The sequence below is a fragment of the Pristiophorus japonicus genome, chromosome 7 (genome assembly GCF_044704955.1).
Source record: "Pristiophorus japonicus isolate sPriJap1 chromosome 7, sPriJap1.hap1, whole genome shotgun sequence".
Classification (NCBI taxonomy): Eukaryota; Metazoa; Chordata; class Chondrichthyes; family Pristiophoridae; genus Pristiophorus; species Pristiophorus japonicus.
Genome location: NC_091983.1, coordinates 80,971,709 through 80,988,224, shown reverse-complemented (window position 1 = coordinate 80,988,224; position 16,516 = coordinate 80,971,709). Strand labels below are relative to the sequence as shown.

Below are 16,516 nucleotides of genomic sequence, written 5' to 3'. Positions count from 1 at the left end.
AAAGCCCGTTCCTGACAATCCCCCCCAAAACCAATCGCAACCCTTACGCAGGAGCATGTGTAGTGGCTCCAACAACGTGCTCAAGTTCGGCAGAAAGTTCCCGAAATAGTTCAACAGTCCCAGGAATGAACGCAGCTCCGATGTGTTGCAGGGCCTAGGTGCTCATCGAATCGTCTGTTTTGGATTCGGTGGGCCGAATCCCATCTGCAGCAATCCTCCTGCCCAGAAACTCAACCCCAGGAGCTAAAAACATGCATTTAGACTTCTTGAGTCGCAGGCCTACCCGGTCCAGTCGGCGTAGCACCTCCTCCAGGTTGTGGAGGTGTTCCTCGGTGTCTCGACCCATGATGAGGATGTCATCCTGGAATACAATTGTTCCCGGAATGAATTTAAGCAGGCTTTCCATGTTTCGTTGAAAAATCGCGGCCGCTGATCGAATGCCAAACAGGCACCTGTTATACGCAAACAGTCCCTTGTGCGCGGTGATGGTGGTCAGCAGTTTAGATTCGTCGGCCAGTTCCTGGGTCATATAGGTTGAAGTGAGGTCCAACTTGGTGAACAGCTTGCCGCCTGCCAGCTTGACGAAGAGGTCCTCCACTCTTGGGAGCGGGTATTGGTCTTGTAGGGACACCTGATTGATGGTGGCCTTGTAGTCGCCACAGATCCTGACAGAGCCATCCGCTTTTAGAACGGGAATGATGGGGCTCGCCCAGTCGCTGAATTTAACAGACGAGATGATGCCCTCTCGCAACAGCCGGTCCAATTCGCTCTCGATTTTTTCCTTCATCACATACGGCACCGCTCTGGCTTTGTGGTGCACTGGCCTGGCGTCCGGGGTGATGTGTATCACTACTTTAGTGCCTTTGAAAGTCCCGACGCCCGGTTGGAATAGTGACTCGAATTGTTGTCGGACTTGTGAGCACGAACTTTGCTCCACTGAGGACATTGCGTGAACATCCCCCCGTTTCCAGTTCAACTCGGCTAACCAGCTCCTCCCCAACAGTGCGGGACCATTGCCCGGGACAATCCAGAGTGGCAGCCGGTTCACTAATCCATTGTGTGTGACAGTCATCATTGCACTGCCTAGCACCGAAATGATTTCTTTGGTGTAAGTCCGTAATTGTGTCTCAATACGTTCTAATTTGGGTCTACTTGCTTTGAGTGGCCATAGCTTCTCAAATTGCTGAACGCCCATGAGTGACTGGCTGGCCCCAGTGTCCAGCCTCATACGTACTTGGAAGCCGTTCAACAAAAACCTTCATCATCATTGGTGGCGTTTTGGTGTATGAACTGTAAATATTCGCCACATGGACCCGCTGAACCTCGGCATCCATCGATTTGCCCCAAAAGTCATCCTGCCTCACAGAACCCTCTTCTGGTCCATCTGCCTCATATATTAGTCTGGTTGCAGGTTTTCTGCACATTCGCGCTAAATGGCCACTGAAATTGCAGCTTCTGCAGACAAACTGTTGGTATCTGCAGGATCTGGCTGAGTGTTTTCCCCCACACCTCCAGCATGAATTAAAGTTTCCATTGTTGGGGACAAAGGCACTATGGCCAGGAATTCCGCGCTGACTGTACCTTTGACTGCTCTTAAGTATCCTATTAGTGGTTGTCAATGGGCCCATCCTGGGCCGCATTGTCCATTGTGATGGCATGAACGTCTGTTCAGCCTGCCATTGTCTCTGTTGAGGTCCTGCTCTGGGGTCAATTGCTGCCTGGTAAATGTCGGACTGCCCCTGCCTGCCTGCAGGGCTCTGAGCAGCATTGATGGTGTTGACTCCCTGATCCATTGCTGCGTTAGAGGCAAAATTGCGTTCATAAATCATTTTCGTCTCTTCCTCTCCCGCCATGAAAGTTTGAGCTAACAACGCTGCCACTTCCAAGGTCAAGTCCTTGGTCTCAATTAACTTGCAAAAAATCCCCCCATGACCGATACCCTCAATAAAGAAGTCCCTTAGCATCTCCCCCCTGCAGGCATCTGTGAACTTAGAGGCTGGCCAAACGCCGGAGGTCCGCTACAAAGTCTGGTATGCTCTGTCCTTCACGACGTCGGTGGGTGTAGAATCTGTGTCGAGCCATGTGTATGCTGCTCGCCGGTTTGAGATGCTCCCCGATTAATTTGCTAAGCTCTTCAAAGATTTTGTCCGACAGCTTTTCGGGTGCCAGTAAGTCCTTCATGAGCGCATAAGTCTTTGGCCCGCAGCTGGTCAGGAGATGAGCCCGTCGCTTGTCGGCCGCTGCATCCCCCAGCCAGTCTTTCGTAACGAAGCATTGCTGAAGCTTCTCGACAAAATCATCCCAGTCTTCCCCAACACAGTACCATTCCTCTGTGCTACCGGTGGCCATTCTCGTGGGTCGTGAATTCCCGTTTCTCGTCACCAATGTAAAGTCCTTACTCTACAGCATGAAACCACATGAGGCACATTCCAGGGACAAGGCCACTCTGTGACCTGAACTCTTTATTATAGGACTCCAGAGGTGATGACCCTGCGTGGGACTTCCCTTTATATACCTGTGTGGTTAGGTAAGGAGTGTCTCCCACAAGTTCACCCGCTGTGGTCAAGGTGTGCATCTAAGTTGAGTGTATACAGTAGTACAGTGGTGTTACGTTGTAGTTACAAACATGACATTTACAACCCTCTGAGAGAAGAAATTCCTCCTCATCTCAGTTTTAAATAGACGGCCCCTTATTCTAAAATTATGCCCCCTAGTTCTAGTCTCCCCCATCAGTGGAAACATCCTCTCTGCATCCTTTTGTCAAGCCCCCTCATAATCTTATACGTTTCGATAAGATCACCTCTCATTCTTCTGAATTCCAATGAGTAGAGGCCCAACCTACTCAACCTTTCCTCATAAGTCAACCCCCTCATCTCCGGAATCAACCTAGTGAACCTTCTCTGAACTGCTTCCAAAGCAAGTATATCCTTTCTTAAATATGGAAACCAGAACTGCACGCAGTATTCCAGGTGTGGCCTCACCAATAGCCTGTAAACTGGAGCAAGACCTCCCTGCTGTTATACTCTATCTCCTTTGCAATAAAGGAGGTGGTACTCAGTAAGATAATGGGACTAAAGGCAGATAAATCCCCTGAACCTGATGGCTTGCATCCTAGGGTTTTAAGAGAAGTAGCGGCAGGGATTGTGGATGCATTGGTTGTAATTTACCAAAATTCCCTAGATTCTGGGGAGGTCCCAGCAGATTGGAAAACTGCAAATGTAACGTCCCTATTCAAAAAGGAGGCAGACAAAAAGCAGGAAACTATAGACCAGTTAGCCTAACAGCTAACAGGAAAATGTTGGAGTCCACTATTAAAGAAGCAGTAACAGGACATTTGGAAAAGCAAAACTTGGACAGGCAGAGTCAGTATGGATTTATGAAGGGGAAGTCATGTTTCACAAATTTGCTGGAATTCTTTGAGGATGTAATGAACAGGGTGGATTAAGGGGAACCAGTGGATGTGGTGTATTTGGACTTCCAGAAGGCATTTGATAAGGTGCCACACAAAAGGTTACTGCACAAGATAAAAGTTCACGGGATCGGAGGTAATATATTAGCATGGATAGAAGATTGGCTAACAAACAAAAAACAGAGAGTCGCGATAAATGATTCATTCTCTGGTTGGAAATCATTAACGAGTGGGGTGCCGCAGGGATCTGTGCTGGGATCCCAAATATTTACAATCTATATTAACGACTTGGAAGAAGGGACTGAGTGTAAAGTAGCCAAGTTTGCTGATGATATAAAGATGGAAGGAAAAGCTATGGCCCCAAGTTTCCACACGCGGCAAAACAGGCGCCTCTCCGAGCTGGGCGCCCGTTTTTCGCACCCACGTGCTATTCTCGAGCGCTTTGCAGCTCGATGTCTGCTTGGCGCGGCGCCCAGGGGGCGGAGCCTACCACTCGCGCCGATTTTGTAAGTAGGAGGGGGTGGGTACAATTTAAATGAGTTTTTTTCGTGCCGGCAACGCTGCGTGTGCGCGTTGGAGCGTTCGCGCACGTGCAGCGTGAAGGAAACATTGGCATTCGGCCATTTTAAAAAGTGCTGCAGAAAAAGTGAAAATTTGTTTATTGAACCCTTGCAAAGGCTTGTATTTTAATTTTCTTGATATTTCTGTGTGTGAGGGTGAGGGAGTGCATTCTGTAATTAAAGATAGACTGTGATAAATGGGACACATACACTTGTTTGAGACTATTCAAATTCTTTGTAGCTGTTCAATTTTTAACATTTTTTAATAAAACCACATTGCCCTTCCATGATCAGCACTGAGGCTTCCTGCAGCCTTCTCCCTGCCTCCCACTGCCGTCGGTCGCAGAAGCACTTTCACACAGGTAGGAGCATGGTTTATTTAATCTTTTCTTTGCTTATAAATTTTTATTCAGGTTGGATTTATTTGTATAATATTTGTATAAGTATAACTAAGGATTTATTGTAGAATGTAATGACTTCCCTTCCCCCCGCCCCCCCACCTTGTTCCCGACGCCTAATTTGTAACCTGCGCCTGATTTTTTAATGTGTAGACAAGGTTTTTTCAAGCCTACAAAAATCTTCACTTGCTCCATTCTAAGTTAGTTTGGAGTACGTTTTCACTGTGGAAACTTTCAAATCAGGCGTCAGTGGCCGGACACGCCCCCTTTTGAAAAAAAAATTCTGTTCAAAAGTGAAACTGTTCTACCTGACTAGAACTGCAGAAAACTTAAATGTGGAGAATTCCGATTTCTAAGATATTCCGTTCTCCACCAGTTGCTCCTAAAAATCAGGAGCAAATCATGTGGAAACTTGGGGCCAATGTGTGAGGAGGACATAAAAAAGCTGCAAAAGGACATAGGCTAAGTGAGCGGGCAAAAATTTGGCAGATGGAGTATAATGTTGGAAAGTGTGAGATTATGTACTTTGGCAGAAAAAAATTAAAGAGCAAGTTATTATTTAAACGGAGGAAGATTGCAAAGTGCTGCAGTACAGAGGGACCTGGGGTACTTGTGCATGAAACACAAAAGGATAGTATGCAGGTACAGCAAGTGATCAGGAAGGTTAATGGAATCTTGGCTTTTATTGCTAAGGGGATGGAGTATAAAAGTAGGGGAGTCTTGTTACAACTGTATAGGGTATTGGTGAGGCTACACCTGGAATACTGCGTGTAGTTTTGTTTCCATATTTACAAAAGGATATACTTGCTTTGGAGGCAGTTCAGAGAAGGTTCACTAGGTTGATTCCGGGAATGAGGGGGTTGACTTATGAAGAAAGGTTGAGTAGGTTGGGCCTCTACTCATTGGAATTCAGAAGAATGAGAGGTGATCTTATCGAAACGTATAAGAAGGTGGATGCAGAGAGGATGTTTCCACTGGTGGGGGAGGCTCGAACTAGAGGGCATGATCTTAGAATAAGGTGCCACCCATTTAGAACTGAGATGAGGAGAAATTTCTTCTCTCAGAGGGTTGTGGATCTGTGGAATTCGCTGCCTCAGAGAGCTGTGGAAGCTGGGACATTAAATAAATTTAAGACAGAAATAGACGGTTACTTAAACGATAAGGGGATAAGGAGTTATGGGGAGCAGGTGGGGAAGTGGAGCCGAGTCCATGATTGGATCAGCCATGATCTTATTGAATGGTGGAGCAGGCTCCAGGGGCCATATGGCCTACTCTTGCTCCTATTTCTTACATTCTTATGTTCTTAAATATAAGTTAATGCAGTGTAAATCACTGGGCCCAGATGCTACATGCATTGTATAAATTTGTTTTTACTGCATCAGATGTTACAGGTATTTTTTTGCCAATTTTTCCCAAGTGATAATTCTTGATGGGGTATGATTCCATTGGTGGTGATGCTCCTCCAGTACCTTACCTTAGTAGCTGTTCTTCATGTGTAAGCCTAATCAGAAGTGTCAGTGGGCTATTCAACTAAGGAAAGCATTGTAGCTGAGCCCAATCCTATCCTCATATTTGTATTTGCTAGCAAGTGTAATTGAACAGCAATTTAGAGTGAGAGCTTCTGTTATTTTTTCCCATCTCTAGCTCAGGGTCACTTAGACAAATTATAGCAGCCTGTCTACTGCTGTGGCTGAAACCTACTAGACGAGGAATTGAACTTGGCATCTTCTGTTCTGACAAAAGGTTATCGACCTGAAACGTTAACTTTGTTTCTCTCTCCACAAATGCTGCCTGACCTGTTGAGTATTTCCAGCATTTACTGTTTTCATTTCCTTCTGTTTTAATATGTGTATGATGTCTTAAGGTGCATTTACCCACCGAGCCACTGGGAATGCTCAACCAATCAAAACTGAATTGAATGCGGATTGTCTATGACGTACCTTGAGAGCTTTCTTCTCCGTAGCTAGTGAACCTTTAACTTCTTCGACAACAATCAGCTCTATGTCATTTAATAGGGGAGGATGTCCATTCACTGGCTCCTTCAAAGAAAAGTGGAAGTAATTTATTAATTTTCCAATAAAAATCGAAATACATGGCAAATGAAATGTTTGTACCCTGTACTTAGCAAATACTGCAGGAGCAGATTCTACCTCATTTAAAATATTAAAATGTTTACATTAATACCAAGCAGAAGTTCCTAGTGGAGAAACTGCATTTAAAAAAAAAAATAATGTACAGTTTCCATGCAGGTTAATGGGGCTACGGGGGGGGGGGGGGGGGGGGGTAGGGGGGGCAGCAGGGGGGGGGGGGGGGGAGCGGAGGGGCGGAGGAACTTAACACAATCCCATCATCATCATAGGCACTCCCTTGAATCGAGAATGACTTGCTTCCACGTCAAAAAGTTCACAGGTGTTTCAATGAAGGACCTAAAATTCCAGGTTCCGAACTAAATCTTGAAGGGTGGAAAATGCCTGTGCTAGGATTTTTTTTAATGTGTGGTGGCTGTTGCACACCAGCCACTACACCGGCTTGACAGAGGTAGGGGTCTTAGCCCAGTAGCAAGGATTAACCAAGACGACTGGCGACCAGCTCTGCTGCATGGACCTAGTGCGCACACATATCGCAGTGTGGGCTGGCCCGTGCTGCCCCTGGGCCCTCACCTCTTCTGGGCCCACAATCACTATGGAGGTGGTACTCAGTAAGATAATGGGACTACAGGCAGATAAATCCCCTGGACCTGATGGCTTGCATTCTAGGGTCTTAAGAGAAGTAGCGGCAGGGATTGTGGATGCATTGGTTGTAATTTACCAACATTTCCTGGATTCTGGAGAGGTCCCAGCAGATTGGAAAACTGCAAATGTAACGACCCTATTTAAAAAAAGGAGGCAGCCAAAAAGCAGGAGACTGTAGATCAGTTAGCTTAACATCTGTGGTTGGGAAAATGTTGGAGTCCATTATTAAAGAAGCAGTAGCAGGACATTTGGAAAAGCAAAATTCGGTCAGGCAGAGTCAGCATGGATTTATGAAGGGGTAGTCATGTTTGACAAATTTGCTGGAATTCTTTGAGGATGTAACAAAAAGGGTGGATAAAGGGGAACCAGTGGATGTGGTGCATTTGGACTTCCAGAAGGCATTTGACAAGGTGCCACATAAAAGGTTACTGCACAAGATAAAAGTTCACGGAGTTGGGAGTAATATATTAGCACGGAAAGAGGATTGGCTAACTAACAGAAAACAGAGAGTCACAATAAATGGTTCATTCTCTGGTTGGCAATCAGTAACGAACGGGTGCCACAGGGATCAGTGCTGGGACCCCAAATATTTACAATCTATATTAACGACTTGGAAGAAGGGACCAAGTGTAATGTAGCCAAGTTTGCTGACGATACAAAGATGGGAGGAAAAGCAATGTGTGAGGAGGACATAAAAAAGCTGCAAAAGGACATAGACAGGCTAAGTGAGTGGGCAAAAATTTGGCAGATGGAGTATAATGTTGGAAAGTGTCAGGTCATGCACTTTGGCAGAAAAAAAATCAAAGAGCAAGTTATTATTTAAATGGAGAAAGATTGCAAAGTGCTGCAGTACAGCGGGATCTGGGGGTACTTGTGCATGAAACACAAAAGGATAGTATGCAGGTACAGCACGTGATCAGGAAGGCCAATGGAATCTTGGCCTTTATTGCAAAGGGGATGGAGTATAAAAGCAGATAAGTCTTGCTACAGTTATACAGTGAATTGGTGAGGCCACACCTGGAAAACTGCATGCAGTTTTGGTTTCCATATTTATGAAAGGATATACTTGCTTTGGAGGCAGTTCAGAGAAGGTTCACTAGGTTGATTTCGGAGATGAGGGGGTTGACTTATGAGGAAAGGTTGAGTAGGTTGGGCCTCTACTCATTGGAATTCAGAAGAATGAGAGGTGATCTTATCGAAACGTATAAGATTATGAGGGGGCTTGACAAGGTGGAAGCAGAGAGGATGTTTCCACTGATTGGGGAGACTAGAACTACAGAGCATAATCTTAGAATAAGGGGCCACCCATTTTACCAGAGATGAGGAGAAATTTCTTCTCTGAGGGTTGTAAATCTGTGGAATTCGCTGCGTCAGCAAGCTGTGGAAGCTGGGACATTGAATAAATTTAAGACAGAAATAGACAGTTTCTTAAATGATAAGGGAATAAGGGGTTATGGGGAGCAGGCAGGGAAGTGGACCTGAGTCCATGATCGGATCAGCCATGATTGTATTAAATGGCGTAGCAGGCTCAAGGGGCCATATGGCCTCCTCCTGCTCCTATTTCTTATGTTATGTTATATTAACCACAGACAACTTTTCTGGTTTGTAATCACTGTCAGAAATACTGCTCATTTACCACTTGTTGGGCCTTATCAGCAGGTATTCCTCATTCGACCCAAAATATTGAATCAGTTTTTAATTCTAACTAGCTGATTGGAGTGCCAACCATAAGCAATCCAATCAGAAGGTCAGATTTGAATGCACCTACTGCAAAATGCTCACAATTAATATCAACTTAAAAAACTGACAGAAAATCAGTTTTATAGATGTATATGCTTCAAAAGCTGATCTGATATTGAAAAAGCTATTTTTTTTTTCAGGAGCAGTCCATTTGAATCCCTTTGGCACTGGTTCTAATGTTAGAATATATCAGTAAATGTCTCAATAGTTCAAGCATCATTTACAATAGAAAAAGGCAGAAAAAATTGATCAAAACATGAGGTGTAGTTGAGTAAGTTCATTAGCTTAAAGCTTCTATTCTCGGATAAAACATGAAGTATGGTTCCTCATGGCCCTCAGTAGATGGATCATGATGTAACTGTAAAGCTCGGGGCAGTTAAGTTTGTTGCACAAGTATAGATTTATATTAATAGCTGTTCTTTCAGCCAATAGGATTACAAGATTCTTTCTCTGCGGTTTTACGTGATTCAAGTAGCATTTAATAAACGCTGTTGAAAACTGAAACTCCTTATGTTAAATATTTGCTATTTACTTCTTACAGAACTAGCGTTTTCCCATATGAGATACATGAGGCAGAGCACTTTAGGAAATTGACTTAAAGGAAATGATGTTTTATTATTCAGAGTATTACAATGACAGGATTTGTTCCATTCTCTGCAGATGACATGTCAAAACAACAGAATAGAGTACAGTTTGTAAGATAATGACCCACCCCCAGCAATGTTAAGCCAGCTGTAGCATCCAAATTTGGCACAAGACAAGCTCTGTCCAAGCATGTAGATATGGCCCCAGAAAAGACAAAGGGGTCGAAATAGTCACTTTTGGCAACACCCATTATTGCCTCCGTGGGGGACGCGACTGGCTCCTGGGAAATTGCCCGAGTGTTGGCGGAGCCGCTGCAGTGCCGCGCCCTGGTGGTAGCGCCCCGGACGTCACGCAACCGCCGATGAGGTCATCACCGTGGGTGGAGACCCCTTCGTGCCGACCCCTTGCTGCCTCACGGTGGATATTGCCCCGTGGCGCTGGCGCAAGTGGGTGTCAGCGCCAGCCTCGCGGGTCATGAACCGGACCAACATTCGCTCATGGGATGGAAGTTAAAGGGGAGATCGCGAGCGTCCCATTCCACCATCTTGGCCGTTTTGTCGACTCACTGGCTTGTCCCCGAGCGTGGTCCGGGCCGCCACCATGCAGCCCGGCATTCCATTTTGGGCGCCAGGCTGCAGCCCCGGTACTGCACTGCCCTGGTGGTCTAGTGGAGACTATCACAGGCGTGCAGAGTGTGCAGCGACCCACCCCTTTAAGCGAAGTGGAAGGGTGTTGAAACATGTCAGCGCTACGCGGAACATCCGCATAGCACTGTTGATCGCGCCCCATTAGCACCACTGGACGCACCCCAAAAGGAAGTGGAGCACGCAAGATTGCGCTCCACTTCCTCCGAGGGGCAGTAAGGCCAATTAAGTGGCTGGGGTGGGACTTCCGCGCCGGGCGCAGGAAATACTGCCCTGAGCAGGTTACCGCCCCCAATCGGGGCACGGAACAATTTCTCCCCCAAAGGCTCTTTTCATCTCAGTTGGAATTAATACCCCCAACATCAGGCACCAGCGTGCCTGGCATGAGTTCTGCAACGAGTAGCTCTATGTCCCCAGCCTCCACTCGTAGACCGTGGATGAGATCAAGAGTTTCAAAAATTTGGATAATAGGACAAAGGTAAATCAACACTAGAACTTAAAAGGGTCAAAGGATTGTGAGGTCGTCTGTAGCGACCTGCATAGTCTGTGAATGTCCTACTTGATTCCATAACATGGGATTACATAGGACAGCACGGAAACAGGCCATTCAGCCCAATCAGTCTATGCTGACGTTTATACTCCACTCGAGCCTCCTCCTGTCTTTTCTTATCCAACTCTATCAGCATAACCCTCTGTCCTCTTCTCTCTCTCATATGCTTATCTAACGTCCCTTAAATGCATCTATACTATTTGCTTCAACTAATCCCTGTGGTAGCGAGTTCCACATTCTCGCCATTCTCTGGGGAAAAAACTTTCTTCTGAATTTCCCATATGCTATCACAAAGTGGTGTAAATATGGAGTGACAGTGGAAATTAGTGTGTAAATTGGCTGCAATTATTGCAGACGCCCACACATGGAAAAAACACAATCTGACTTCTATGCTTCGAAGAGTTTTGACACTGATTAAATCAACTATTTGAGCCTCCCAGGTGTTAGAGGTCCTACTTGCCATATTTTGAGTATAATAAATCTGTGACCAGTAGGTATGTATCCACACACCCATGTGGGATTGCCAGCCCCCTGACCCCCATCTCATGGGTTTCTATTCCTAGAAGAGAATTGACGCTGATTAAGTCAACGAGATGAGGGTCTGCAACTGGAATTGTCCCAGTTCTAGGTCTGGTATTGTAAGTCAGCTTGGCTTAGAACAGACAAGGTATTCCGTTTTTACAATCAGTATTGATAAAGGAAAGTGCACAAAGTTAGCCATTTTATCTGTGTAGTAGAAAGGGCCGAAGATTCAGGTGGAGTTGCTCCAATTTTTTTGGAGCAACTAGTTTAGTTTGGATTATCTTAGAAATCGCAATTCTCAGCATTTAGTTTGCTCCAGTTCTAGTGAGTTAGTTTAGTTTTGTTTTAGTTCAGTTTTTTTTTCCAAAAGGGGGTGTGTCCAGCCACTTAGGCCTGTTTTGCAAGTTTAAACTGCGAAAAGTTACTCCAAACTAACTTAGAACAGAGTAAGCGTCCACTTTTGTAAATTCTGAAAAACCTTACCTAGAGTCAAGTTCAGTGCCGGCACAGCCAGTGACAGGGGGTGGGACGCATTAAACATAAAGGACTAAAGCATTAAACACATCACTTAAAATGGCCTAAAACCTCTTGCGATTATATTTTGCCTTATATCTAAGTGAGGACAGTTGTTTTTCTTTTTATAAATAAGCAAGTATAGGCTCATGCCTGAGGCAGACACATCAACAGCTAATTGTGGCTAAGTTGATCCTTCAGAAAAGATTAATCCAACTGGGAAGCATTAAACACAAAGGACTGAAGCATTAAACACATCACATCAACACCTAATTGTGGCTAAGTTGATCCTTTGGAAATCATCATACCCCATTAGTCCATTCTATTTCTTGAATAACGCACCTCGGACTAGATTATCTCTCATTTGTAGGAACTAACGGTTTGGCATTAACGTGGCTCTATCAGGGACTGACTGTTAATGTGGTATAACCCACCCTAACCTACCACTGTCTCCCACACCCCCAACAGCACTCTTTCCCTGCGCCCCCACCTCCCAACCTTTTGCTCCATGTGTCCCTCCTCACTCCTACACCCCCAACACCACTCTCATCCCTCCCCCCCCTCGCAGCCAGCAGCAGGACCGATCTGAGCGTCTCAGATACTGTAGGCAATCAGTCGCTGGCTTCCTCGGCCCACGGACACCCATCCCACTGCAGCAGGAGAGATCTCCAAGCCACGACACGCCACACCAGCACACCCCTGTCAAGGCTAGGTGCGGGAAGCAGGCATGACTGAAGGGGTGAGGGATGTCTATCGTTTGCAGGTGTTCCTAAATGTTGTGTGGTGATATGATAATGGACCATGATTCAATTTTAATGTACAGTAGACTTTATTGAAACATTTGCAATGTGCTTTACTTTAGTGCAATAATAAAAGCATTGTCATGATTCATTTTCACTGTATAATATATTTCATTGAAATCTTTACAATGTACTTTACTTTAGTGCAATAAAATCATTCTTGGATCAAAATTTAATTTGATATGGCTCTTTAAGATCACTTAAAAACTCCAAATACTTAAAAGTTTTAAAGTTACAAAACTTAGTAAACAATTTCAATTTGTGAACAAGATCACTGAAAAACCTTAAGATTAAATTTACTGTAAATTTAAACAACTTATTAAATGTGAGAACATTTACACTTTACGATCACTTAAAAACTCTAAGATCACTTATATACTTGTAATGTTACAAAACTTAGTAAACAACTTCAATTTGAAAACAGTTACAACAGTGGCATCAACAACTACTACCAGGGGACACAGTCTAAGGATAAGGGGGAAGCCATGTAGGACCGAGATGAGGAGGAATTTCTTCACCCAGAGAGTGGTGAACCTGTGGAATTCTCTACCACAGAAAGTTGTTGAGGCCAATTCACTAAATATATTCAAAAAGGAGTTAGATGAAGTCCTTACTACTAGGGGAATCAAGGGATATGGTGAGAAAGCAGGAATGGGGTACTGAAGTTGCATGTTCAGCCATGAACTCATTGAATGGCGGTGCAGGCTAGAAGGGCCGAATGGCCTACTCCTGCACCTATTTTCTATGTTTCTATCAACAACAGCAGCAAAGAAAGGCTGCACCCAGCTCTCATCCACATCTTGGTGAATGTGCATTGCCTCATGGGGATGGGTGGGGGGAGGGAAGAGAGGGGGGTCCCAGCTTGGGTCTCTACAGAGGTTGATACTGGGATTGCAGTGGGAGTGGCATTTGATTGGCCGAGATGGTGCCCTTATTGCAGTAGCTAACTAACTGATGACCTCTGCCAGCATTTGCGCTGTTCCTGAGATTCCTGCACTCAGTTCACGTGGCATAACTGCTATTTGTCCAGATAGTACTGTTAACTCATCACCAAACCCTCTGACGGTGCCCTCGAGTGAACAGGTAAGGCCATTGCCCTCTACACCCAATGCAATAACCTCAAGCGCATCTGTTGAACGCTTCATCTCAGGAGAGCCAATTCGGATTCTCCTTCCTCTTGCCCCGGCTTTGCCTCGCGGCACCCCTCCAGTGCGAGGCGCAGGGTGGAACAGTGGGGCCCTGGGCATTCCACGCTGCATTCCACCACCACCACTGGGACCTGCTTCCTCTGACAGTGGGGAACTGGGTGTTCCACGCTGCATTCCACCACCTCCACTGGGACCCGCTTCCTCTGACAGTGGGGCCCTGGATGTTCCACGCTGCATTCCACCACCACCACTGGGACCCGCAACCTCGGAAGTTGTGAAACCATGGAACATCGGACCAGAACTTACATCACTAAACGCGGATGGGTACGTGAGGAGACGATGGCATGCCGCATCAGAACTTAAAGCACTACGCAAGGGGCGGTGGATGAAAGAGTGGAATGTTGGACGAGAACTCATGGTATTTTCTGGGAGAGTGAGGCCCTGCACTATGGACTGATCCATATTACGATCAACATTCTCCCCTGAACACACATCCATGCCCCCCTCTTCCCTGGTCTTGACTGCCCGCATCTGAATCATCTTCTGGATTGGCATCATGTTCTGCAAAATATAACCGAACAATCAAATGGTTAGCAGCACAGGAGTGGTCAGGGTGGGTGACATGAGTAGTCTTGCACGTAGCAGGCCAGGCAACAGGTTGATTTGAAGGGTCACGATGCATTTTCAGGACTTACCCTCTCCCACGCGTGTGGGCCCAGCTTGTGCAGTACTGATTGCTTTTCTCCAGGCACAAATCAGGGCAGCGACCCTCTGTTCCAAGGGTGTCAGTTGGTGCAGATTTGGCGGGCCTCCTCCTGTTCGTGTTCTTTCCCTTTTGTTGTGAGCCAATTTCTTTTGCAAAGATGAAAATATAACTTTTCAGAAAGGCTGCCTTTATGCTGGGTGGGACATATACAGCTGGTCACATTTACAATTGCAATTCCATTGAGAAAAGGAAGATATTACTTACACGAACGACTTGACCAAGGTTCTGCCATTTCTTTTTACACTGGCTCCCAGATCTCCTGGTATGTACCACTCTGCATTATTCGTCTGCATCTAGGTCCCATCGTTTCTTGATTTCTTTAAGTCCCACCTTTGTGCAGCCTCTGTTGCTGGTGTCCAGCTCCTGCCATCTCCCCTCAATGATGTAAGCTAGTGTCTCCACTTCTTCATGCAAGAAGTTCTTCGTTCTCGCTGCACGTTCTTCCATTGCTGTACTGGATTTACAGTCAGTGATTTTTAAAAGCACATAGTCCTTACCTTGCATGCACCTATGCAGCATTCCTTTGCACTCCTAGGGCCCAAGTTTCCATACGATAAAAAACGGGCGCCTCTCCGAGCTGGGCGCCCGTTTTTCGCGCCTAAAACGGCGCCCCAAAAAAAAAAATCGCGATTCTGGAGCGTTCTACAGCTCCTTGTCTGCCTGGCGCGGCGCCCAGGGGGGCGGAGCCTACACTCGCGCCGATTTTGTAAGTGGGAGGGGGCAGGTACTATTTAAATTAGTTTTTTTCCTGCCGGCAACGCTGCGCGTGCGTGTTGGAGCATTCGCGCATGCTCAGTGTGAAAAAACATTGGCACTCGGCCATTTTTGTAGTTCTTTGTAGCCGTTTAATTTTTGAACATTTTTTAAATAAAAGCACATCTCACTGCAGCCTTCTCACTGTCCCCTCCCCCCCCCCGCGGGCAGAACAGGCGCCCCCTACCCCTCCCGCAGGAAGAACGGGCGCCTCCTACCCCCCCCGCGGGAAGAACGGGCCCCCCCCCCCCGCGGGAAAGAACGGGCGCCTCCTCTCCCCTTCCCCCCCCCGCGGACAGAACGGGCGCCTCCTACCCCCCCGCGGGAAGAACGGGCGCCTCCTCCCCCCCCCCCCCCCGCGGGAAAGAACGGGCGCCTCCTCTCCCCTCCCCCCCCCCCACGGGCAGAACGGGCGCCTCTCCCCCACCCCCCCGCAGGAAGAACGGGCGCCTCAGGCTGACTGCAGAATTCTCCGTGCCTGAAGCACTTTCACACGGGTAGGAAGATGGTTTATTTAATCTTTTCTTTGCTTATAAATGTTTATTCAGGTTGGATTTATTTGTATAATATTTGTAGAAGTATAAATAAGGATTTATTATAGAATTTAATGACTTCCCTCCCCCCCCCCCCCACCTCGTTCTGGACGCCTAATTTGTAACCTGCGCCTGATTTTTTAATGTGTAGAACAGGTTTTTTCAGTTCTACAAAAATCTTCACTTGCTCCATTCTAAGTTAGTTTGGAGTACGTTTTCACTGTGGAAACTTTGAAATCAGGCGTCAGTGGCCGGACACGCCCCCTTTTGAAGAAAAAATTCTGTTCCAAAGTAGAACTGTTCTACCTGACTAGAACTGCAGAAAAAAAAATGTGGAGAATTGCGATTTCTAAGATAGTCCGTTCTCCACCAGTTGCTCCTAAAAATCAGGCGCAAATCATGTGGAAACTTGGGCCCCAAGAATCACTTAAATACTTTTCACTCCTTCCCTACCTGCACCCAAAAGTCACAGCTTGCTTTAACAGAGTGCCACGTTCTCCCTTTAAATGGCCGATTGCCAAGGTCGAAGACCCATTGCGCATGCGCGCACGCTATAACGCGCATCGCAAGGCTGCCAACAATGCAAACTACGCTGGGCCCTAGCCCCGCCCCGCTGCGAGGATACTTGCCCCGCCTCCTTTAAACTCCGATGCGCCACGCCACGGTCCTACAAGCGACGAGAATTCCAAGGTAGGATTTCGGCCGTGCTTTTTAACAACCGACGGAGGTACGCCGTTCTATTTACCAGCTGAAACTTGGGCCCTTTGAATCCAGTGAGAACTTTATGCAATTTATATCCTGTTGTGCCAAATCATGCATAGGGCAAACTGATTCACTCACACTATTTAAAACACAAGGCATGA

At 46.3% G+C, this 16,516-nt stretch overlaps 1 protein-coding gene across 3 annotated transcripts in view; it reads right to left on the bottom strand.

Moving 5' to 3' along the window:
- Positions 1 to 16,516, bottom strand: part of LOC139267174 (protein LYRIC-like) — a 133,942-nt gene that overhangs the window by 98,006 nt on the left and 19,420 nt on the right. For all 3 annotated transcript variants that reach the window (XM_070885096.1, XM_070885098.1, XM_070885097.1), the window contains exon 2: positions 6,308 to 6,406. In XM_070885096.1, coding sequence (XP_070741197.1) covers positions 6,308 to 6,406 — 99 coding nt within the window. The remainder of the gene's footprint in view (positions 1 to 6,307; positions 6,407 to 16,516) is intronic.